This window comes from Protomyctophum bolini, assembly GCF_963924005.1.
Source record: "Protomyctophum bolini genome assembly, chromosome: 8".
Lineage (NCBI taxonomy): Eukaryota > Metazoa > Chordata > Actinopteri > Myctophiformes > Myctophidae > Protomyctophum > Protomyctophum bolini.
Window position 1 is genome coordinate 17097301 of NC_137869.1, and position 25744 is coordinate 17123044.

The 25744-nt window shown below is 42.4% G+C and overlaps 1 protein-coding gene across 1 annotated transcript; it reads right to left on the reverse strand.

The window, feature by feature from the left end:
• Positions 1 to 8444: 8444 nt before the first annotated feature.
• On the reverse strand, positions 8445 to 24018 carry lmo4b (LIM domain only 4b). Its single transcript, XM_080770163.1, has 5 exons — positions 23471 to 24018; positions 21346 to 21586; positions 15753 to 15849; positions 14603 to 14758; positions 8445 to 11449 (listed from the first exon to the last, which is right to left on the reverse strand). The coding sequence occupies exons 2-5, from the start codon at positions 21579 to 21581 to the stop codon at positions 11441 to 11443; spliced, it is 498 nt and encodes a 165-aa protein (XP_080626289.1). The 5' UTR covers positions 21582 to 21586; positions 23471 to 24018; the 3' UTR covers positions 8445 to 11440.
• Between the last annotated feature and the right edge of the window lie 1726 nt (positions 24019 to 25744).

A 25744-nucleotide genomic window follows, 5' to 3' on the forward strand; every position in this document is an offset into this window, starting at 1 on the left:
AATAAAAAGGTGACCTTCGGTTTCAGGTGACCCCAGCAGCCAGCCGCGCACATGGTCCCAACGGCAGCAGTAACAGCAATATTATTAATGTCCGCCACTAATGTATTTCCCACAATCCTCATCTAGGACCACTCTCAGTAAATTGTTTTTGACGAATGTTGATTTGTCGCGAGAGGGTGAAGTGTATAGGAAGACGGAATGGACAAGAGCAGTAACGCTCAGGACGATTGGTAGTAGTCCCCGGTCAAAAGAGGTCTCTTTGCTTTCATCAGACAGTGTAGTGGCCAGTTGTCTGAAGAGCCTGCAGCATTCTCATATCGCTGTAATTTAGAAAGCAATATGAGATGGGATGGCAATTAGTCACCCAATCGTCACCAAGCATGCACCAGGTTAGGTTAATTGTTTGTGTGATCACCTAGGCAGTGTCAATAAATGCAATGAGTGTCTGGTAACAGCACATCACATTTGGGCGGTGGCCTAAAGGTTAGAGGAGCGCCCTTGTTGCCGAAAGGTTACCGGTTAGATTCAGGCAGGAAAGATCTGGGTGGGGAAGTGATTGGTCATCACTCACCCAACACCACTGAAGTGCCCTTGAGCAAGGCACTGAACCCCCAACTGCTGCTTAGTGGCCAACAGTATAAGATTGTGGTTGTACTGGTCAGCTCCCAGGTTTTAATGTATGTGTGTGTTTCTATGTGCAGAAACGAGAAATGAGCAATTGTGCTCAGCTACTACCCTGGGTAAATAAAGGGGGAAGGCTGAGATATACGTACATAGGGTAGATAAATAAATACAACTATAGATAGATACATATTGTCCTGTTCTGTTGTATAGCTGAGTCAATAGCTATGAACAAAAACAATTTAAATTCAGGAAGCCATACATAATCTCCGCCCTAGAAATTAAGTTGTTTAGAATGTAGTACTGATCTGAGATGCTGTACATTCAGTAAAATGGATGTTTGTGTTGTTATCAAGGTTTTTTAAACAATGGCGTCCCGTGAGCCGTGATACAGTCATGTGACTAAGTACAGTAGCTGATAGGTGTGGCATAGGTGCCAGAAGCTAACAAGCTTTCAATACCTTGTCCCACCTCCCAAGCTGAATTTCTAAAATGTCTTTTCTCGCTTGATGTATATCTTTCAGAGATAATTATTTAGCTTCTTGTCCATTCTAAACTCCTAACCCAGGCTAGGGGGTACTCAGTGAGGAGCCTCCTAACCCAGGCTAGGGGGTACTCAGTGAGGAGCAGCTTAATAGATTAGGTAACAGGAGGGAGACACAGAGTTCTTCAGCGAGGAGAGCATCTGCTCAAAGGCCACCTCCCCACGCCCAGATCACCAGCTCCAGAAGAACTCGGGCATGGAGCCTTCCATCCCTGCACTGCACTAATTCCATTGCCCCCACCACATGCAGGCTAATTAAGGCCATGCATTTATTTATGACTGAGCTCATTAAACAGAGAAAAAAGATGGTCGCCGCTCCAAAAACGCATTAGTCCCCGAGGAAACTGCCTGTGAAGTCGCATTCCTCAGGCTGTTTCAGGTCACAGACTCTGAGTCTTTGTGACATATGAAGAAACAGTGGACTGAAATGCTCAAACAGAAAATGGGTTCTGAGGGGACAACGTGGGACAATCTTCAGGGTCCATTTGAAGCTGCTTGAACTGGTCCCATAATTACATGTATAGGTCATAGGATACTGGGGAGGAATGAAATGGCACTAGCGGATGGAATTCTCTTGTCCGTGTGCAGTGGTGAAATCCAGTGTATTTGCTATACCAGAGTGCACTGTGGGTAATGCCGTTGACAACTGAGTCAGAAGGGAACAGCACTCGACCAATCACAGTAATAGCTGTCGCAACTTGCAACAGTTGTGTTGGACTTGATGGTAGAATGCTGAGGATGAAATTGCGACACTTGGACAAAATACCCACCTTCTCAAATAAACAGAGCTTGTGCTATGAAAATATTTTCATAGACTGTGTGACATTGAGTATTATTCTATTTCAGTTTGTTTTTAAATGCCTATACTAGAGCGGTTCCCATGGGGCCTCTACAGCGATGCCCGTTGGGCACTGGCCTACTTGGAACGATGCAAGTTGGAAATGCATGCCCCACCCAGTTATTATGTCTGTGTCCCTTTTATGCACATATATTGAGTTCTTTGTCAGGCATGCCCAAATATGGAGTCTATGCAGACCCCGGAATTATGTCAGAACAGGCCAGCTCCATACAGTATATGGACCCTGGGCAGGGGCCCTGTCCATGCAGAGCCCGGGCAGAGGCCTTTCGTGGTGGTTCTGGACAACCGTGGGTCCGACTGACTCGACACCAGGCACTGCACTCCCTGTGGGGGTGTGGAACTTGTGTGTCGAATTTGAAGTCGGTGGTGCGAACGGTTCTCGAGTTACGTAGATTGATTGATTTATTAACAGTTTGCAGAATTACAGTACATTTCAAGTACAACTCAATACAACAACTGTTAACTTTGAGTGGACGACACCATAAAGCATTACACTTGTTTACAATAGGGCCCACCATTTTCAATTCATCAAAAGGTAGGTAGCTATGTTTGGGTAATGCCTAATTTATGCTCTGTCGACGATGGGTTTGTGCGGCGAACATAACCAAAGATTGCCGGAAATGGCCGATCTACAAGCTCACGTGTCACATCCACAATGCTTTGTGAGCTTGTAGATCTGCTATTCTCAGCGTACGACACCATCATACAAAACATATATCAGGCTTAAAGGCTCTTGTCCAGTTATGAAATCCAAACAGTGACGACATTTATGTACATTCTCTCTTTCCTTGACTTTCTCTCTCTCTCATTATTCTCTTTCTCTCTCACTATCCTTTCGCTGTCTCACTATCCTGTGTGTGTGTGTGTGTGTGTGTGTGTGTGTGTGTGTGTGTGTGTGTGTGTGTGCGCGCACGCGGGCGTGTGCGTGCATGTGTTTTGGGAGAGGGAATGGACAGAGAGATCGTTCACAGATCCTCCTCCCTTCCATGTAATTGCAGAGATAACGCCAAGTCATACAGGCCTCTCCCCAGACAACTGGCAACTTGATTTACTGCGCTTTAATGGTTCCAACTTTAAATACTTTCTGAGAGAAATTCTTAATGTTTGTACTTATCGCCGGCTGCACACTTTATCTTGACTGGTTATATTACGGAAAGATAATGAGATATCTGTTTTGTGTTTTATCCTTTAATTGAGTCAAGAAATCCAGACAGGAACAAGCCTAGATGGAAGGGGCAGGTATATATATATATATATATATATATATATATATATATATATATATATATATATACTGTATATATATATATATATATACACGCACGCACACACAGTGTTTTGGATGATTGCAGGGCGCACAGCAGAAATCACGATTAATACGCAGGCTATTCTCGCTTTGGAGTGTGTCGTTGTCGAAACGGATGACAAACAAACAGCATTTGGTGACCTTTTGGTGTTCTTAGGGAGGATTTAGCCCCCTGCTCAGAGCTGCCCCATGCTGGCGTCTCCAGCAGACATGCAGGCTCACAATGACAGTGTGTGGATCTCAGATGGGACCGGCTCCAGGAAGCCATGGCGTCATGTGTTGTGGTCCGGAGTTGGGACTTTGTACAATGGTGGAAGACGTACTCTCCCTTCTAAATCAGTACTTCTCACACTTTCTCCTTTTCAAAAATGTTCAAAAATAGCAATGTGAGCTGTGTGCTTGCATATCTTCTATTTTTGAATAGCCAATGCAAATATCAAAAATTACGTAGATCATGCTTTCCCAGTTTTAATTGGTAAAAGTAGCAATAACACAATGTAAAGATATTCTGTTATGGGCGCCCGCTGGCCTAGTGGTCCAGGCACATGCCTGCGTTGTGTATTCGAGCCCTGTTCATGACGACCTTTGCTGCCTGTCTCTCCCCTTCTCTCTCTCCCTCTTTCCTGTCATTCTACACTAGCAACTATCTATCTATATATATATATATATATATTCTGTAAGTAAAAGGCCTGTAATCAAAAATGTCCTTGATATATATATGGTATGCGCATGACATCATCATCATACTTGGAAGTTATGCTGGAACGCCTATTGAGCGGTAAAAAAAATACTTTCTGGCCATGACAGCCAATGTATCCAAACAGAAAAGTCTTGTCTGATTGAAGTAAACGACGTTAAACTCACTTTCCCACTCACTTTATGCATGAGCATAGCCTCTATTATTGGCATCAAAATCTCACAGTACCAATTAAAAGTACACACATTTTTCAATATTACTATGATTAATCATGATGCGACACGTTGTGAGCTTGTAGATGTTGATTAGCAGTTTTTTAAACGTCTATATAGACCGTTTATAATATACATCTGTTGAAACGACCTAGATCACTAAAAAACTTACATTTTTAGACCAATTGTAACCCATTTTTAGACAGCCATTTGGACGTAGTTTAGACGTCTAATAAAGAAACAGCCTGTGCGCGTTACGAGAGAACATGCGTGAATGTGCCCCCCACAAAACCCATGTTAGTTCCAACACCGATTAGAGTAAGAATGGACCCGTACAGGTCCATTCTCACTCTCTCAGGGTTAGAATTGAAACTCACTGTGCTGTGCACGCCAGTGTGTAGGTGGATGGGAGTGGTGGGGTGGGAGGGCAGCTATTCTCCATAGGACACTGCGTAAGATGCTTTCAACAGCAGGCAAACGGGTTCTGCACTTACTGTGAGAGGAAGCACTGAGTGTTTTGAGTGCTGCAGCACTCTTAATGCATTATTATTGTTACTACATTCTTGAAGAGAATGCTCTGAAGGGGGCGGGGGGGGACATGGAACAAGAATTTCTTTTCAGGAGTCCAACTGGTAAAAATGTGTAGGGCTAAATATAACGTCGATGCCTGCCATTTGGTCATTCCTATTTGGGTTTTTGTTTGTTTGTTTGTGTGTTTGTCAAATTATCAATTAAAACCGTGTTTTTTGTATAAATAATAATATCGGGCTTAAGCATGTAAAATTGCAAACACATATTGAATTTAACTGTAATTAATCTAAACCTAATTATGTTTTGTTGTTAGAAAGCCCATATTTTCCACTCCATAAATTCACAGAAATGCAAAAATTGATTTTCCTTTTTCTTTTTTTGTAGTAAATGTATTCGGGCAATATGAGATCCAGTTTTCCAGGAAGAAACCTTAAAAAACAAGAAAAGGAACAAAACAAAAACAATACATCCTGTAAATGTGTTTCACTTTTCGTCAACCAAGGCACAGGAGGAGAATGACAGACTCCTGGGTTTCATTACAAGTACATTTCCACAACGAAGGACACCTAAGCGTAAAGTGAGCCTCTTGTCATCAGAAGGTATACCCTTTTAACAGTAAAAAGCGATGCCTCCTCTGTGCTCCCCGCACTAGAGTTCACGGCACCCATAATGGGGGGGATAGTGTTACCTGCTACTTCAGGGCAAACAAGACTGCCCTTAATTGCCTTACCAATATTTGCATGTCCCTCTCCATGTTATTGAACACCCTGCTAAGTAACTGAGCACCCAGGCAGAAGCACTATTTTAAGTTGTTTGCAGATGCCTTGAAGGGCCGTTGAAACGGTACAACTACTAACCAGATTTCACTCCATAATGGTCTTTAAGGGCCTCTCGGTTTCACCGGGGGCCTGTCTCACTCCCAGCTCATCCTCCTGGCTGCATTCCTCTAACGTCCTGCCGTGACCTTGATCAATGCTGACCCAATAACATCGTTCTATTACACCACCGCTAATTGATGATGTGGTTCAAGGAAGAGTGAAAGGAGCGTTTTAATTATTGAACAATTGCTTACAAGGCCCGTAGTGCAGAAGACGCCTGTGGTGTGAAGACGGCCCCACAAAATCCGCTAATGTTTATGTCCTGTGCTGGAAAGTAACTAAGTACAGTACTGTACTTACATTTTTACTTTATCTGAGTGTTTAAACCTATATATTTTATACAGTACTTTATCTACTCGACTATTATATCTCAGAGGAAAACATACTTAAATACAACAACATACTCCACTACAATTATTTGACATTTACTACAGAAACTAATTACTTACATAAGTTATAGATTATATGTATTGTTAAACTACCTAGCAGCACATTCAAATCAGACCCACCTTTCCCAGCTGAAAAATTAAAGTGAGGTTAATGCATTACTAATTACAATTCAATAACATGATTGTGAAATGGGCAATTCAGTAGTTTTATGTTTGGTGCTGAAAGTATATGTTCATGCCAATTCATTTTCATATTATACAAGTCCAATTTTGAATACAGAACATTTTATGATTTGTGCAATGTGGTATTGCTACTTTTACTCAAGTTAAAAAAAAGCAGATTACTTCTTCCATCACTGCACCAATGCAGCCATTGGTCATTTTGACAATGGACTGGGCTTATGATACCAGGACTGACAGTACTTACTGTAAGTGACAAAGAAACACAGGCTTTAATAATGTATATCTATAATACCACACAAACCGGGGCCAACGTGGGGGGCAGTAATACTTTCCAGAGGTCTCGAGTCAACCAGCTTTTAACGTATTAACGACAATGCAAAGTTGAGTTCTCCTGTATTGGTGGTAATGGTAAATGCTTGTATCATAGAGGAGTAGAAAGGTCACTGGGGAAAAGACGCTTTTTGTTGGGCAATGACTACACTATAAAATCCTCAGTGTTCATTTAACTTTGAGAGCGTACAAATGTATCCATTTGTACACCCTCACAGTTACAAATATGAGAAAAATACAGCTGTGAAAAAAGGTTATTAGACATTTCCTAAAAACAAAACAACTATAAATAGAATTCGTTTTGCAGACTGACAACACATTTATGAAGTAACGGCAACAAATAAATGAGTGAAACAGAAGCGTGAAAATGGTCCCTTTTCACAAACAAAGAAAGATACTTTTCTGTTCTGCTCTGATAGTCAAGCGTACGCCTTTATAATTATTATGGAGATGAATATTGATTAAAAGAAAAAAGAAAAGAAAAAGTTACAGCAGAATGGAATTATCTACAAATAAACATAAACGGTCCACAAATAAATATACGGAGAGTGGGCGACTGCTCCTAAGTAATCTGGTTGTGGTACATCCACAGGGTCCCTGGTGGGGAAGGAAGAAGCTCAAGTTGAAGTAAAGTGATTTCCCTCAGGCAGACATGCCATTTAAGAGTGCTCCATTGTAGTGGGTGAGATCCATTAGGCCTCATTCTGCTGTGGCACATCAAAGTCACTCCTCACATATGGATTATGTGTAAAATGGTATTTGGACCGAAAAGAATTTGAGGGAGTTTAGAAAAACTGAGCAATTTTCAGATTGTCCCGTGACTTGCGTTTGAAACGGGAGCCATGTGCATCTGTGTGTAGGGGACAAATATTACTGTATAGACTGTGTGTGCGTGCGTGCGTGCGTGCAGAGAGAGAGAGAATGAACAGCTTAAGAGGATTTCATAATGGAAAAGGCCACCATACTGTTGCATGGCATAGCGCAGCTAAGATTTGGATTACTGAGGTTGCTTTAAAGCAAACTAGAACCCCAAATCAACTTATAGGATCATTCCTGCTTCCCCAGTCACATTCATTCAAATGCACATGACTTAAAAAAACACTTTTGACTTGATTTGTAGGAAGGAACTTAAAGGGGTAGTTCACCCCCAAAAAGCCATCTTTCTATTGATTACTCACCCCATGGAGACTTGAATTCATGGATATGTTTGGGTTTTTGTCGCATGACCAGCTCCCTATACTTCCTGAGGAGACACTGAATTAGACGCTTTGTGTCTCCATAGGGAACCACTGCTGGTCATCAAGTTATTGGCTATAGGATTGTGGCAAAAACAAAAGAAATATCCATGAATTCAAGTCTCCATGGGGTGAGTAATCGAAGAAAGTATATCAAATATAGTGGAAATAGCCGATCTACAAGCTCACAATTTGTGCATCGTGAACTTGTAGATTTGCTATTTTCAATATTTTTTGCAATTGTTTTTTCATTTATTTTCTTTAAATGTCCTGATTTTCAATACAGAAATGCATTGATATGCATAAGAAAATGGACTTTGTTGTACTTGTCCACCACTGGACTCTGGTCATAATAATACTTAAATTGTACTAAAAGTGGTTAAACTCTGAAAGTTAAATTGAGATGCTAGATTTTACTGTGCAGCTTCCCCACGAGCCACGACTCCCCTTTACTTACATTTTGGTGAGGCTGATATTTTAACTCATGTGTACATGGTTATTACTATAAAGTAATTTCCATTTCAGGTTGAATGGGTTCTTGGAGGCCAAGCACCCTATGAATTACACATGAATAAAAATGCAATTACCACAGTCATTCCATTTTCTGTTAAGTGTGATATCACTTTTATGCATATATGTAAGTGCATTGTGGCAATATGCACATACGTTTTTACAAAACGGTAATAATATTCTGTAATGCTGGAGCAGAGTGGAGTTTGAACCTCCCAGTACACAGTACCTCATAATTTCACATTTACAGGAGTTGGGGTCATAGCAATTTTTTTTAAACGTTTCTCTCATGTAATTGTGAACACTATCACATTAAATGAGAAATGCCATGTTCGTGGTATGATTTAAAAGGCTGAGAACAAATCCAGTTGTGTGGCATGTAGTACGGTTTTTCTGAGTGAAACTGTGTTTCTTACAGTAAAGACCCATAACCTCACACTAACCTAACATTTTTCAGACTATTGGGATGTCGGAATAATGGGCCGTCAGACTAATGGGCAGCCCCCCGCAAAAGTAGCATTTTCTTCAGCTTTGCAAGATTTTTCTCTGAGTGAAACCGTGTTTCTTACAGTAAAGACCATCTACTGTCACGCTTTCGTGGTTCATATCAACACTGCAAACTCTTGAGTGTTAATTTAATTCTCAGTTAAAATGTTGTGTATCTTGACTCCGAGTGTACACATGGTTCTATTTGGTTCTATTAAGATTTAAAATAAGGCCTAAAATAAGATTTTGCTGTGGTTCTCCAGCAGAGTGTGGATGGCACTGACAGACCAGGTAACCTACAGTATTATGAATATTATGTATACTAATTAAATTACTGATGATAAATTATATTGATGATATTGTTAATATCATGATAAAATGATGACGTTAGTCTCACAGTAACTGGCGTTACGTTAGTCTCACAGTAACTGAAGTTACTGCCAGCACTTCAGGAAAGGTGTGACCTGACAACCCAGAATCTCAAGAGTATGACGAGCATCTCTGATAATGGTACCAGTAGTACCATTATCAAAATAAATTGAAGATTTAACTACTCAGAAAATAGCAGATCCATATGCTCACACCGCCTTGCAACATGTTTTGAGCTTGTAGATTGGCGTTTTGTGTAGATCGTGTTTTGCCAATTATTTGGGGGCCCACTTGTAGTATCCTCACAGCCCACAGGTTGAGAATCACTGATCTATACTGGATATAATATCTGGCATGAGTTATCTTTTTCGTCATATCCTACAGACCAACATGGTTTCGGTGAACATGCACAAGTACAAGTACAGACACCCAGATATAAGAGCATCAACAGTTCCTGGGTTCCTCCATCAGGCCCATTAGGACTTGCGAAGACTTCAAACACCAATTTGTTCTGCAAATAGCCTATTCAATTTGTGACCGCCAAAGAGAGACACCTCTCTCCCTCTCTGCAGTAATTGAATCTTCAAAGGGACATTTTCCTCTATTTCTGTCAGGCATTATGGTGATGAATAGCAAACGCCCATTTGAACAGAAAGAGAGTGATACATGTTTATCCATTTTTCCTTTTAGACGCCCGTTATGACCATTGTTAATTGCCATGCAGGAAATTGAAAGGCAACGCTACTGCATTTGGAATATTAAACACAGATACTGGTCACACAAACTGTTATCAAAAGGTTGCATGAAAAGCAAATGCTTGACACTTGTACCGATTATTGTATATACCATTCACGAGAAGTCAGGAATCGTTTCATTAGTAAAAAAAAACAAGGCATTGTTCTACTACACTGATGTACTGCAAGGATAAAAAAAAAGATCTAATTGCATGAGATGGCAATATTTAGCACACACATAATTACAAAACAAAACTTATGCAAACCTACTGGAACGCAGTTATAATCTCCTGTCTGTTAGGATCATTATGTCAAGCAATCACCAGGAAACGTCTTATTTTTGAAATCTTGATGATTTTTTTTTATTAATTAAATACACCATACTGGAGCAAATGTCTCGGAAAATATCACAAATAAATTTATCTTTCATTCAGCATTTTATATGTTGGTGAAAATCTCTACATTACTGACTAGGAGCATGTTTCCTTACGGCTGATTTATACTTCGTTGCACGTGGGTGTCGCGCGCCGAAGATAGCCGATCTACAACCTCACAAGCACATCACAGAGCTTGTACATCCCCCATTTCCTGTGCGTGACACCTACGCACAGCTATAAGTATAACTCAGGCTTTAGTTTGCCATGGGTTCGGGGGAGGGGGTAAAGACTGGACTGTGTGTTGAGGGTAGAATGTACTGTAGCCACGCCTTGACAACGACATTTACATGCATACTGTACATACATGGTAGTTATACAAATACAACGCGAGTGTTCATGATTTGTTTTCCACAAAAAGCCACAGATTCTTTTCCCCCCGTCTCTCTCTGTCTCTAAACCCCAACTTTTCATTATACACCACCAAAGAAAACACATCCCTCCCTTTACAACATTTAAAATATAGAAAGTGGAAACACCATGTTGATTCGAGGGAAATGGAGGATAGAAAAGGAAAAGATTTTTTTTAAGGTCCCGGTCACTTCCCTCCCGCCCTCCCCCCAAAATTGTCTTTAAACAAATGCACAAACGCAGATTTCAAAAGCCCTGCGTTCGAGTACCCTTTGTGTCTCTTTTTTTAGTTCTCCGCTCTCGCTCCCCTCACTTCACCCAGAACATCCACCGCGTGGCATCTCATTTTGTCTTCCTGAAGAGTCCCTCAGGCGGCTCGGCTCTGACCAGTCTCTTTTATTTATTTATTTATCTTTTTTTAAATTCCAGGGCCACCGAGTCCTCGGTATCCCAGTTTTGGGGCATTTGTGGCCGCCGAGAATCCACCCATAACCTTGGGGAAAGCCAAAGACTGAAAGTGTCTGTGGGTTTATGGACTTCAGAAATAATATCAGAGTATAGGTAAGGTAGGATGGAGGTGGTGCTCCTGGGTACTCAGGGTTGATGGACACAAGGAGCCTGGGAGCTCAGCTAAAGAAAAACAGGCTTGGGGTGCTGATCCACGTCGTCTCGGGTGACAATGAGTTAAGGGTTTAAATGAAGGCACGCATCCTGCTTCCTGCACGGCGCTCGTTCTCTCTCTCTCTCTCTCTCTCTCTCCCCCCACCCGGCCTAACACACCTAAAGGGATGGAAGATAAAAGTGGGAAAAACAAAAAGATCAAAAGGTGAGTCAATGTGGGTTGGAGAGAGAGACAAAAGGTGAGATGACAGTAACAAGAGAAGAGTCGGGGTCCTCCTCCCTGAAGCATTCACGCACTAAAACACTCCCACAATATTCCACAGCATTCCTGTGAGCTGCGGAATATTCCATCAACGGGTTTTTATTCCCCCTTTCCTCATCAGATCCAGTAAAGCCCTCATTTAATTTATTGATCAGTGAGGCTTTGGAAACCATCTGCTGCCCCATTTCCTTTGCATTAACTTTAAAGGTGCACGCATGAAGTGATTCTCTTTGGTATCATTTTAACAATGCTCCAACGTAACCACAGGAGGCGACCGAGTTCCTGTGAAAACTCTAAAAATGCGGCAGAATAAAGGCAATTATCTGTCTCGCTTCCACAAACATTCAGGCCAACTTTTTCATCTCTCTATCCCCCCCCCCCCTCGCTCCCTTTGCTTCTTTCCTTTACGATTTCTAAGGGGCAATTTACTTTTCCCTTCATCCCTCAATCCACTAGGAGGGCGTCAAGTCTATTAGTAATTGCAAACTCCTACTTGGGGGCTAATTAAAGTGACTGACGCTGGGAGGGTCTCGTTCCCCTGGGTCATGGCTGCTCCGTATGAGAAAGGTAATTTGTCTGTCCTGAAGAAGGAGATTAGGGAGAGCCGGGGAGGCCTACTTAATAAATGAGCATCAAATGTCCTGTGTGCCACGACGAGCACACAGACGACACCAATTGTGTCACTGTGAAATCGCACATTATCAAAATGATGGCCAATAGATGAGCCTGCGTGTCCATGCGGGCAAAGACTGATTCATTTGCTTTCCACACTGCTTTCCATTGCTTCCTCCCTCTCTCTCTCACTGCCTCTATTTGCTTGTTATGTTGCACTGCTGGAGATATGTAAGTTGTATTGGCTTTGAAAGCCCCTCTCAGCACCAGCAGTTATTCTACTAGGAATGTACGGTGCACTCATACTGCACATGCATCCGCACACAGCTGCTGTTTACACAGACTCAAAGAAACACAACCTATGTCTGATGAAGGTCCTCACCAGGAACATAATTCTACTGGTTTCACAGAGACGACACGAGGCCTCTCAACCCGCTGTGCTAGGGAGGGAGGTGTCTCTGTTTATTTAATAATTCCCTCTCCGCTATAATTAAAGCACCAGGGCCAATATTCAGATTGCATTTTAGCATCAATAATTCAGTAGTTTTCACTACAATTGATGTTAGTCCATAAATAAACAATGAGGCCTCATATTTACTGCACCAGCCATGGTACAGCAGACACTGTGGGAGGGGGGGGGCGGCGGAGAGCAAAGGACTTAAACAGACATTTAAAATTAAGCTAGATAATGCAACGGCTTTCAATTTGAATGTGAGGCACTCTTAAGAGCTGATTTGTAAAAGTGACAAGCCCTTAAAAGGCCTGTAATGTGGAGGAAGGGAGGGGTTGAGGGAGAGTGTGTGTATGGGGGGGGGGGGGTTTAATGGAGTTCCACCTCTCCACCACTCACATATCCACTCAAGGTGAAATGCATGCTTCCAACAATATAATTCCTCCTTCAGTCCAACTCTGACACACACACACACACACACACACACACACACACACACACACAATACAGTGTGTGCAGACAAGGTATCAATAAAGCTGCTTGTTGTGAGAGCCGCAATGATTCTATCACCCTGCTGGCAGAATGGGAGCTATCCTGAAGAATGAAGTTATCCTCCATATATGATTAGTCCCTCTGTTTCTGCTTTCACCGGAGGCATCCAGATCAAATCAGGGTGAGCCGTGATGACATGTTGCATGATATACTAGCTGTGGCTGGGTGTCTGTGATGAACCTCAGGCCTTGGATACATATTTTCGGCCCTGCACGTAATATCTCCGAGCAGGTGGTAACACTCACATTGATACGGTTGATGAATGCGTCCTTTAAAGCAGAAAGGAAAGAACACAAAAGTAGCTGCTAATAGAGACAGGCTTTATGTCGTTGCTCTGCAACATTGTTGATCGACTACTGTGTGATTTGTTGGAGGGAGACAGAGAACGTGACACTTCTAACGAATTTTAGGCTCATTGTATGATGAATATCTGAAGTAGCTGATCTGCAAGTTCACAGCACATCGCATGGTGACATGTTGTGAGTTTGCAAATTGGTGATTTTTGAAAATGTGAACAATAAAATAAAAAAGAGGAAAATATCACCAAAATAGGGATGGCAGGATTAATGTGGTTAATGCGTGAGGAACAAAAAAACGCTTGTGCTTATAGTGGAGTGTTTGTGTACACACGAGTAAGGCACTCTGAATCACTCTCACAGATTCTATGTGGCTCCCCACCCCACCCCATGCCTTCTGTCCACTGCACAGAGAATGATGGAAAAATCCATCGCCGGTCTAAAAAAAATTTAAATTCATCTTCGGTCAATAACATTTAATATCTATTCCTTGCCTCGCAGTAAAGACGAAATCAATGTCATCAATATAATCAGAGTGAAAAATGTGGGCGTTGAGAAATAACAGAATCCCCCCTTCCTCTCTCTCCCTCTGTCAACTACTCCTGTTGACTGATGATAACCTTGCACTGACTGGCCTTTTTTCGGGAGTTACCGCCTGACCCTTTGAAATGAGGCCGCAGACAGGAAGCGAGCGGAGATACCTCTAGATCAGCGGTTCTCAAACTTTTCTGGATCAGGGCCCACTTGAACATCTCGGAGGCGTTCGCGGCTCACCCATCTAACCACTTAACATGGCAGCCAAAGGGCGGGTGGTCAGATGGGTGTGCATTTTCAGAGCATGTTTATTTTAATCAATCAATTGTGTTCCGGCTTGGATCAATGGAACCGACGTAGTATACTTTAAATACGCATTTATCAGTATCAATCAATCGAATCAATTGAAACACATTCTTTCAAGGCATTAAAGTATTATTAATAATATTAACATATTTACATTGTCATTAACATCTTAGTATCTTGCCAATTATTTGGGGGCTCACTTGCAATGTCCTCACTGCCCACAGGTTGGGAAAGGCTGCTCTAGCTCCACCAGGGCAGCACAGCTTTCATTTTCCATTGATAACAGGGATGGCTCTTACCTTCTGGTCGGGCAGTAGGGGGTTTGTCTGCAGTGAACTCAAGTGGCCATTGATGAGAGCTGTGGGTCTGTCGTGTTCGCAGAACAGGCTTCCGTTGATGTAGTGGAACCGGTCCCCTGGGACCAGACGGTTCCGGCAGGTGGAACACGTGAAACACTGTAGCGGGGGGATAGAGAGACACAATGAAGAGAATCTATTCTATCCATCTCTATCGCACACACTCACAGACACAGCCCCTCGGACCATGAGGCAAGAGCACTCCATCCAGTTATGTGATGATACCTTTGGCTTTTTAGTGAATGTGCATGAGCATGCACACGTGTGTGTGTGTGTGTGTGTGTGTGTGTGTGTGTGTGTGTGTGTACGGAAATACAGACACAATGAGTGAGAGGCAAGCAGTTAACCATAGTCTTCCTTCCGAATGTTTTGCATATTTTTGCTGAATGTTTGTGTATTTCCACCAAATGTTTGTGTATTTTCGACTGCCCAGAATAGGTTCATGTGGTTATTATAAGGATCATGTTACTTGACTAGGACAGTACGTGTTGTTCCTTGAGGTATTTGACATGCAGGTTTATAACAGTATGTATTTTTTGGAAAACCTTAACAATCAACAAACCAGGTTTGTTGACTCAGCTTTAAACATCGACTACATGCTTGACCTTGAAGGCCTTCAATGTATGAATGCTAATCAGTCCCCCTTATCGTGCTTTGTCGTCTTATCATAATCATTCTTATCATTCTTAGTCTGAACATTTAAGGCTAATGAATACTTTGCCGCACGCCTCTTTCGACCATTGTCACCCGCCAAGAAAGAAGTCACTTGTAGAGCAAAAAGTGTCCCGCAACAATGTACCGTTACCGTATAAAGTCTGGTTCTTGGTGTGGGGGCCCAGGGGTCCTTGAGGGAATTCCAAGAGGGACCCCAGTTAAATGATTGATAGTTGGGAATCAAATAGACCCTTTCGGGTCTATAACTCTGAGAGTGTACAAATGGTTCCATTTGTATGCTCTCAGAGTTAAATTTGATTTTACAGTGTAGATTAGGGTTTCAGGGGGTCTGTGACCAGATGCATATCAAACTGTGGGTCTGGTCATTGAAATGAACAAGGATTAGCCCATACATTATGGACATCATCATGGACATTACCTTAAGGTGGTACACATTGCCCTGTGCCCTCATCACCAATTCACTGGCTGGAATGGATTGACCACACGCACTGCAAGCTCCGCTGTTACCGAATAACCTACAAAATGAACAAAAGAAAAGCAAGCGTTACAGCAACATTGTATAGAACTGCAAGCCGGCGTTCAGTCATGTAAAATGTACTCAACATATGTTGGCTGAGTTTGGTATCCACCAAACTAAAGGACGAGCTCAGTCCTTCACCTAAAAGGAAATATAAATCCACAATGAGGAATGCAGTTAGACTTGACACAGTCATATACAAAAATCACAGCAACTATACCCACCACTGCACTGCAGCTACAGCACGCCAAACGGCACATTACTTTTGGTGCACTTTTTTTTTTGCAACGTAATAATAACCTGGAACATAAGCAATCAGGGCCTAAGAGGATTTGATTGTACATCGAGGCGGAGACATAGTGCTTTTGCCATTAGGACCTCTGTGAATGCTCTGTCAGTGCCGCGTTTCCATTAGAAACCCGCAGCTACTCGGGTTGATATATAATGTGCATGGGTTAACCTTTTCAATCATGGTGTCAACACTTTAGATTTGCTTCTGCTCATCTCTTTCGTCCGTAACCTTCTCTCTCCCTCTCTCTCTCTCTCTCGCTGCCTCTTGATAATGAAATGCTTGCTCCAGCTTCCCTTCTATCTTCCTTCTGAGTCCACAATTTAGATTACTTCATCTTGGTGAGCAGCAAACTGAATGAAATTTCGATTTGAGCAGAAAGTAATTTACTGGGATCTGGACCCATTTGTCATCATATCTCACTGGGTGTTTGCTCTATCACTGCACTTTTCCTAAGCAATCAAATAAGACCACGGCATCTGACATGCTCAGGAGAGGGGGGGGGGGCTGGGGGGAGGATGGAAAGAGAAAGGGATAGGGGGGAGTGGTTAACATCGGTGTGTGTGAATCTGATAAAGATGTTTTGGCCAAAAGGAAAAAAAAGCAAGGAAGAAGAAAAAAAGACAACGAAATGTACTGTAGTTATTATTATTTATAAAAACCCACAGACAGGCTTAACTCCTTTCAACCTCGCATCCCTATTTTGAGGATGTGATTGATTGTCAGTCAAGTGAACATTTCTTAAAAATAACATTTCTTAAATAAACTAAAAGCTCACAACACTTGATGTGTTGTTAGCTTGTTGTAGCGCTTCCATTCTCGCTACTTTTGCATGACATGTCGTACAAAGTATAAGATAGGGCATGAATTTAAGAAAAGAAAAAGGATGAAATATGGAGATACAAGATTTCTGCCGGACAGCAACGATACTTCACAAAGGAGTTCAAGGAGAACTCTTTAAGATATATGCTGCATGCAAATAACTACCAAGAATAAAACTGCGAGGCCCGCACGTAATTGTTAAAACATATTGACAAAACGGCATGGGGGAGTTCTTTGTAAAAGGGACACTAAAATAGCTTTCAATAGGCAAGGCCCCTGGAAGAAGCAAATTTCGTCTTGGCATCGATTGGAAGGCCTCCATCAAAACTCAATTTCAGAAACTAATTAACTGGAGACTGTTGTCACAACATTGCCAATATTGTGCCTTTGCCGGGACAAACACGACGTCGGTGACGAGCACAAAGCCTTTGTTTTAAAAACACTTGTCTGTGTTCGTTTGTTTGGAAGGAGGGTGGGGGGACGGGGTTCACAAGCAATCACACTTACGAAATCAAGAGGCATCATTCCAAACAATAATAATCTGTTCTTGACTTGGACATGCAAAAGTTTAAACTTTTGTCAATTTCATTTTCTGATATGCCCATGATGCAAACTGAACAAAATGGAATGTGTTCTATATTTCCCTTTGTGTGTGTGTGTGTGTGTGTGTGCGTGCATGCTTCTGTGTACTTGTATTACTATACTGAGGGCCAAATGTATAGTATAGCTATTTTTGGTGCGACACTGTCATGCAACCAAGTATAACTCAGGTTTTTAGGATTGGCAACAATATTTCTTTTTATACATTTCCATCCTAAAGTTTTGATGTCCTCACAAGTATAGTAATACCAAATGTATGTGTGTGTGTGTGTGTGTGTGTGTGGGCTTCTTACAACAAAGGAAAAGGCTATGGGAGATTTCTGCCGCAGCCCTCGTTCTTTACCACTGGGCACCACTCATACCAGGTTAATTATTTGACAAGGCGACGGCTCCTGATACGAGTTGATTTAAAGGCCTGAAGCCTTCAGGTGCTCAATTAAGTTGCTATCAGTTTGCACTTGGACTCTAATGGCCTCGTCTTCCATTGAACTCCTGTAAAGGGGTGAAGAAGAAACCTCGGGTCAGTGTAATTAAAGCCAGGGGACTCTTTAATTGCAGTGACACATCTGGTTTCATCCCCCACACGCCCCCACCCTACTCCAAATCAGCCGCGTAGTTTCCAGGCCTGAGCCTTGTGAGATCATTTACAGACGCGGGAGGATGGCTTTGTCAAGAGCAACGTAAAGAGAGCGCCACGTTGATTTATTTGTTCCCCCCTCAACCACTCACACCGGGGATCTGACTTTGAAATAGCCCACTACCACCACGAGCGACGTCTTTCATTAAATAAAAAACAAATTTGGAGCCGTCCTCGCTGTCTATGGGCGATGACTATTGGATTTCATTTCGGCAAAGCCTTGCCAGGTGAAATATAGCATGGCTTGCTGTTAGGGGCTGTCTGGTAAATGTAGAGCTCATTCACCAAGGCCTCAGAGCGGGGTAAAATTACCCCCACAACAATGATTTCTGCAACACAGTCCATTAAAAATGACTCCCTACATCAGCAGCCAAAGCACCTTAAAAGCACTCGGCCATATTGATACTGAGCGAGGCTTTGCATAATGGCAAGAGCTGCATTAGAGGAAGGGTGGGAGAGGAGGGTGGAGTGTGTGTGTGTGTGTGGGGGGGGGGGTTTGTGGTGAGGTTGGTGGTGAGGGTAGAGGTGTGGGGGGGGATCAGCCAAATTACACTTGGTTAATTCAGAGTAACAGATCTGGCCCCAAGTGAATTGAAGGCCTTGAATTAATTCTGTTATGACAAATCAAGATAAACGTTTCCCCTAAATTGCATGCGATTTAATTAATTTCTGAGATCCCCCTTTTTTCCTCTTCCCTGCCCTAATAGTTCACATTCTCTGGTGCTGTCATAGTGCTTGAGTGGGCAGACTTCAAAGTGATATTAAATAACCAAGTATTAGATTTACCTCACACGTTCCATTGGAAAAGTGCCATTTAATTACCTAGGCTTATTCAATTAAGGGGGACAGCATTTTCCCTGAATCCAGCAGCCACATGTATATTAATTCTCTCTCCACTAGCAGCAGGCACAAATAATACCAACCTCCAGCTTCAAAACAACACCATCCAGGAGAGCAAACACTAACTTTGAGGTAAAACAAACCCTATATACTTTGTTGTACAACAAATAGTGAAAATGACTGATCTATAAGCCCTCGGCGCATTGTGAGCCTGTAGATGTGCTATTCTTTCAATCAAAGAAATATATATATTTTTAAACTGCCCAAAATAGGAACACCAGGGTTAATAGGCCTATGTATTGTGTAGCGCCATGGAAGAGGCTGTACCATGCAGTGCAGAGATGCATGCTAGTCCTGTGGCATTTGTGGCATCTGTGCATCCCCTGCGTGATTGATGAGAGATGGGTATCATCCTACGCCAGGCGAATATCCCATTAGCCATAATGTGATGCATTTCCACTCAAGCATCCTGATCAATCGGATTGAGCATTATCATATCGCTCGTATTAATAAACATTAAAGAAATATATCACTCCCAAATGTATGCTGTAAAGTAGACGCCGGCTTTGTAATCCATCACAAAAACAAAAAGAGGCTGGCCTGGCCCTTTAAGATGAAAAAAAGAAGAAAACACACACACACACACACACACACACACACACACACACACACAGGCAACTGGCCTTCGCAATAATCCCCCATCTCGCTCCGTCTTTCTCTCTTGCTCTCTCTCAAAAGCCAATTTGGTTAATTAAATGTTTTGTTTGCAATGTGGCTCTCATTCATTTCGGACACGTCATTGGGAGCGGATACAAGCCAGAGACCAGATCTCATTAGATAAAACCCATCAGGACTAAAGGAAATGGAGGGGGAGAATAATTAAAGCATTTAATTGTGTGGACTCACTGTCAGATTGCCCCCCTCCCCTCCCCCTGGCAGCCCCCGCCCCCGCTTATCTCCGCAGACATCTCGTGCTTCCATATAAGATGTGTTCTCTCTCCAGCAGGCGCCATGGTCTCATTTACAAGTGGAAAAGGTGTACCCACATTTTACCCCTTCCGATTTTAATTAGGTTATATTCCCATTATGAATGAAGTACCCCATTGACTTTCCTCAGCCTTTCTACGGGGGGGGGGGGGGGGGTGAGAGCGCACCACACACAGGCACACTTTAGATTTCGACTCGTCTGCGCAGGGTTTAATAACTGTGTGCCATGTTCATTTTCACCTCCTGAATTGTTTGGAGTGCAGCTGGTGGAAAAATTCACTGGCAAAGTCAGTGGCCGTTAATGTAAGTAAAACTACAGCTGCACACACACCCACAAACATCTACTACAGCAAGGAACACAGGTTCATCTTTTTAAAGATCTTCAAAGAGGAAGAAAGGAAATACTATACTATATTTGAAAGAGCAAATATAGGCTGAAATGTGTGTGCACAGTAAAATCTACTGTAAATGTATCTCCAAAATGTGTACAAATGGAACCACAGTCTTCGGAGTTAAATACTAAGTGACTGTATAAGTTCAGTGTTGCAATGAATAATCATATTGAAGTGTGCTTGTGTTTGCTGCTCAATGAAGGCTGCTGCTTGTCCTTCTCAGGGGTCAAACTGTTGAATGGTCAAGTTGTCACTTCAGACTATTCCACATTATCAGAATGAGAGTGTCGTCACCCAGCTCTGGTTCAAGGTCCGACACGCTCGCATAAATATTTTAAAAGCCCCTTTTCGCTAATTAAATGCTCCCTTTCTGATCCACAAACTCAACAAAAAAGGAGAGGGACCCCCTCCAATTCCACAAGAGCCCCCGAGAGTTCATGTGTCCCGAGCATGTCGGTAGAGCAAACGACAAGCGTGCAAGACCCTGCCCCTCTCCTTCAGCTAGCCATGAATGACAAACAGACGTGCAGATGGTGTGCAGAACAACTCCTCAGCTCTGTCAACATGCATGTCTGTGACCTCTTTTAGGCAGAGTCCAGGGACACTTCAACCAGAGCGTTTTAATGAGCCCGGGCCCCGAATGATGAGATACATGTTGCAAAAATAACAATGAAAAAAAGAAAAGAAAAACATCCAACCTCATACTATATGGCCAATTCCAATAAATGTATTTGCAACTATTTTGGATGAATTAATGAAAGAAAAAGTATAATTTCTTTTCAGAACATTTGTTTTTGTGGTAGGCTATAAACGAATAACGAAACACAATACTTTCAACAAAATATCATAGACAGAAAAAAATAGAAAATACATTTGTTTTAGTTCACACCGTGGAGTTACCGCAGTGAGAAACAGTAATTTCTTTACCTGATATAGTCGTTTCTGCAAAGGATCATGCCGCTTTTCGTGTAGCACGATGTGCCTATTTCGCCCAGCTGGGCCTGGCAGCATGAACACTTGAGGCAACGGCTGTGCCAGTAACTGTCCATGGTGTAAAGAAGGAAACGGTCTGCGATTTTGCCCCCACAGCCTGCACACCGCTTCCAGGAGAGAGAGCCTGTTCCCACCGGTGGTGGCTGGCTGCTGCCTCCGGGATTCACCATTGTCCCTGAAAAACAGAATGAAAATAAATATTACATCTACTGTAGAAGGCTAGAAGCCATGTTTATTGCACATCGTACAGTCCAAAAGTTCTACCTGCTACTTGGTAGTTGTACCACTTTCAGTTTCAACCTGGCGTTCCTTGGAAAAAATATCTGATCTACAAGCTCACAGCGTGTCACCATGCAACACATTGCGAGCTTATAGATTGTCTATTTATTTTATTTTTAATAGGGCGTAAGTGGTTAAGGCCTTGTTTGGTACACAATGGCTCAGAACCAGCAATGGGTCGTGACCCTGTGTGTTCTGATTCCCAACATGACGACAGTGATACTGTATTAACACAACCTGGCAGAATCTATTGTACTTGTTATCTATTCTATCCTCAACATGAAACTATTGGGCTTCATCATATGCTCTCGAGCATTGAGTGACATTACATTTTACTCTTCTTCAGTGGCTGCAGACTGCAGATTCCACAACGGCAACAATAGTTGATCTCATTAGGGGGCCAGCCCAGTTCCATGTGCTGTCCTGGTACAAGAGAACCACGGGTCATTTAGTGAACTAATCTGCCCTTGATCTCAGCCTCATCCTCATGCTGTTGCTTGATTGGATGTCTCATGATGAATGTCTGTTAACTGATAACACTAGAGGCCACAGGAACAATTATGCAGCAGGATTGCCTTTTGTTGAGCATGTCTTTAGAATGTCTAAATAGCACAACAATACTTTGACACACTATGCCTCACTTCTTCCCAGTCTGTACAGGTAGAAAACATTTTGAAATGTAGCCACAAAAGAGCAGCCATACATTAAAAGATGTTGCCCAAAAGTTGGATTGTTGGTTCAGTGTTTACCAACACTCAGTCACTCAATGTTGCACCACTTCATGGCATCCTTATAATAAATTGCAATAACAATGTGGGGATAGGATCTATCCTCCACAACGCAATATCCATGTGGATTTATGGGACAGATAGCCATGATATACTATAGGCCTGCTGTAATCCTGTAGTATGGTAGGTTACCCACACCTAGCCTAGTTATAATCTATTAATGCAATGCAGGCATTTGTTTCCCCCACAAATGAATGTACCGGTAGGTATAGGCTGTTTCTATTCTAATCCTCCCCAATTTTGTCAGGCAGACTTCATGGCTGGCTAAGCCAAATCTTTGTTGAAAGGCAGGTAGGCTAATTAGAGAGGGGAGGAGGGAGGTAGTGAGGGGGGAGGGGGGTACAAAAGCATTCAGTAACCCCATTAGCGAAGGCTCTTAGGGACAAGCTATAGCGTATCTTAGTGCTGATTAAATCTAAAAGCAGATGAATCAAAAAGCCGACCTGAAAGTGACTCCCCTAGATAAATAAGACGGACCATCGTCAAGTTTCATTCAGAGTGAGAGAGGACTTTTCGCGGAGGGGAGGGGGAGCGGGGAGGCTTTTAACTTAAATGGGCCAACTCAAGTAATTACACGGACAGGCAATTTGGGCACCGAGATGTCGGAGCCGCGGAAATAGAAAACATATCAGGCGGCCAAACGCTAAAAGAGCCTGTCCGCTAGCCGCTCCGTTTTAATGGAAAATAAAAGTAGGCTAAGAGATCTAGTGCCCGTGAGCCCCCGTGGTATATCACACACTGGTCTTATCGTTGGGTAAAAGCATGAATAGAGACGAGGAGGGGGGATAATGTAGCAAGAATAACACAGGCTATCAAATATCACCGCTAGCATTCTTAAAGAAAAACGCCAGCTTTTTACGCGACCAAGTCGGAACCAACTAAGCAGCGCATAGCTTCCCTCCAATGTAATCTGTCTATAATTAGAATTCATTACAAGGAGTCATCATGCAACATCTAATGTTAGAAGAATTATGGACAGTCAAGACACCCACCTCGTTTGTCCCTTTTAAGTGTAATGGCTGAATCTGATTGTGAAGTTAATCAGTTGAATCTTGAACAGGCTGCTGAATGTAAATTTATATTAATATTATGTTTAGCAGCAGGCTGGTTATTTAGTCCGTGAACTCTGGTAGTACGCACAGTCTCTGTCGCCACAAAACGATCTTTAAGTCCTTCTGTATGAACAGCGGAGAAAAAAACCTCAGGACTTCAGCTGCCTTGACTGCTGCTGGAAAACCATGGAAGTACAGCAAATGGAGTTATCAGATAGTATTTCCAACGGATCCGTCCCGTTTTACTGTTGCTCGTGGCTGGCCGGGCTTTTCTCTCTGGAGTGGAAAGAGTCCATTACAAGGCGTAATGACAGGTCTGTGCATGCTGTAATGTCCTCCTCGGATCGAGAAGTGATCGGGCCCTGGACGGCAGGAGAAGATGAGGCTGCGACACACGCACAACACGCACACTACACACGCACACAGTGTGACTGTTCGTCCGCTGATCATCAGCTCTCTCTGGATGGATGGATGCTTGCTTGGTTGTTCTACATGTGTCGCTGACAGAGAAGAAATCTCCAGTAAACCCCTTTTAGGCGGATGACGTCAGCCTCTTTGCAGCCAATCTCCACGCAGTCCATTTAAGCGGAATAACAAATCCACCCAATCAGAAGAATGCGAGATGGACTTGGACACGCCGATGAGGACAGGAAAGAAAGGCTGCAAAAAAGGAGGAAAAAAAAGAACACAAAATAATAATTATAATAAATAACGAGAAAATAAGTTGGGACAGGAATGGCCGGGCCGCTTCCGAATGGTTCGCGACATGGAACTGTGATTTGTGAGAGACGCGCGGCGTGTCACACTCAGATCATCAGATGTATAAGCAACCGACGTGTGTCAGTGACAAGGAAGGGACGAACCAACAAATTCCAGGGGAGACCCCCGCTGCGTTAGGTCTAAAAGGTTTTATTTTTATTCCTTGTGTCGCACTCGTAACAAGAGCATTATTTCCTTCACGGCCACACTTTTAAGGTAACCGTTTTGAATGTCATGATTGTCATCCATCCATTTGCATATCACAGTAAAAATCCAAAATATAACAGAAGTTTAATTGGTTGCCAGTGGCACTCAATAACTTCATAATGTACTGTTGGATTACTCCTCCAACCTCGGAAAAATATCGAAAAGCGTAATGGCGCCATCGTCTGTCGTTAAGAGTAATTACAAGAAGGCGCACTTGTATCTGCACAAGCTTGACTGAGCTGCCGAAACTCATATTGTCATTCATATTTTGACAATTTCTTTTAAGTTTCCACAAAATTAGCAAATATATATTTTTTAAATGGTAACCACGTTTCTTCTACAAATGTACATTGTGTATATTATATTTTTCAAGAACAATTTGTCTTTCTAGGCATATGAACCACTATAATAACAGATTAATAACATATTCCATCCTCTTTCCCAAAAATCAATATGTTCATAAAACCCTTGAAGCACAAAGTTTCTATGATGCAGCTTCTAAAAAAAGGCAAGTGACTTTTTCAGTGACGATGACAGCTTTTGAACCAAAAGTTACCTTAGAAGTTATTTGTGATTCAGTGGGTAGAATGGGTTTTACATGACAAAACAGTTTTATTATGAGCTGCCCCAGCTTCATTAGAAAGACATCAGATGTGTAAAGATGATCTTATTCTTGACTTTAATTGTTTAATTATTCCTGGTGCTCCAAAGAGATTGCACTTCATCAAGTTGATTTCCCATTGGCAAAGCCACCCCCCCCTCCCACCTGGGTTTGAGCTGCATTCTCTTGACGATCTCATCAAGCCCCTCACTCTGTTGAACAAAAAACACAGAAGACGGCAAAGAATGTTGTTTCCACCAAGGAATGATTAATTGATCTAAATGATTAAAAACAGAGCGAAATTAGGAGATGAATTTGAAAAGGAGGCCTCACAGGAAAAGCTTTGTTTGTTCCAGACCTATTTTAATGAGCTATTCATAACTGGGCACGACAAATTATATTCTGCGTGTTCCTTTTTCTGCAGTTCTTTTACAAAAATGATTGTGGCTAGTGAGGAGGAGGGCGGCATCAGAGATAGCTTCATAAATCCTGCCAGAGTGTCTCACACACACACCGGAAATAGACAATTTACAAGTTCCCAGCACATTGCAGTGCAACACGTGGTAAGCTTGTAGATCGGCTATTTATGGTGTGAGACACCACGACAAAACCAAGTATAAATCAGGCTTAAAGGGGATAGGGGTGGA

What these genes read in the sequence shown, in the direction of transcription:
- lmo4b (XM_080770163.1), bottom strand. Translation starts at nt 21,581, where the DNA reads ATGGTGAATCCCGGAGGCAGCAGCCAGCCACCACCGGTGGGAACAGGC. An exon ending in TGCAGAAACGACTATATCAG is followed by an intron (nt 15,850 to 21,345) that starts GTAAAGAAATTA and finishes TTCATTTTGTAG; the next exon opens with GTTATTCGGTAACAGCGGAG. An exon ending in GCAATGTGTACCACCTTAAG is followed by an intron (nt 14,759 to 15,752) that starts GTAATGTCCATG and finishes CCCCCGCTACAG; the next exon opens with TGTTTCACGTGTTCCACCTG.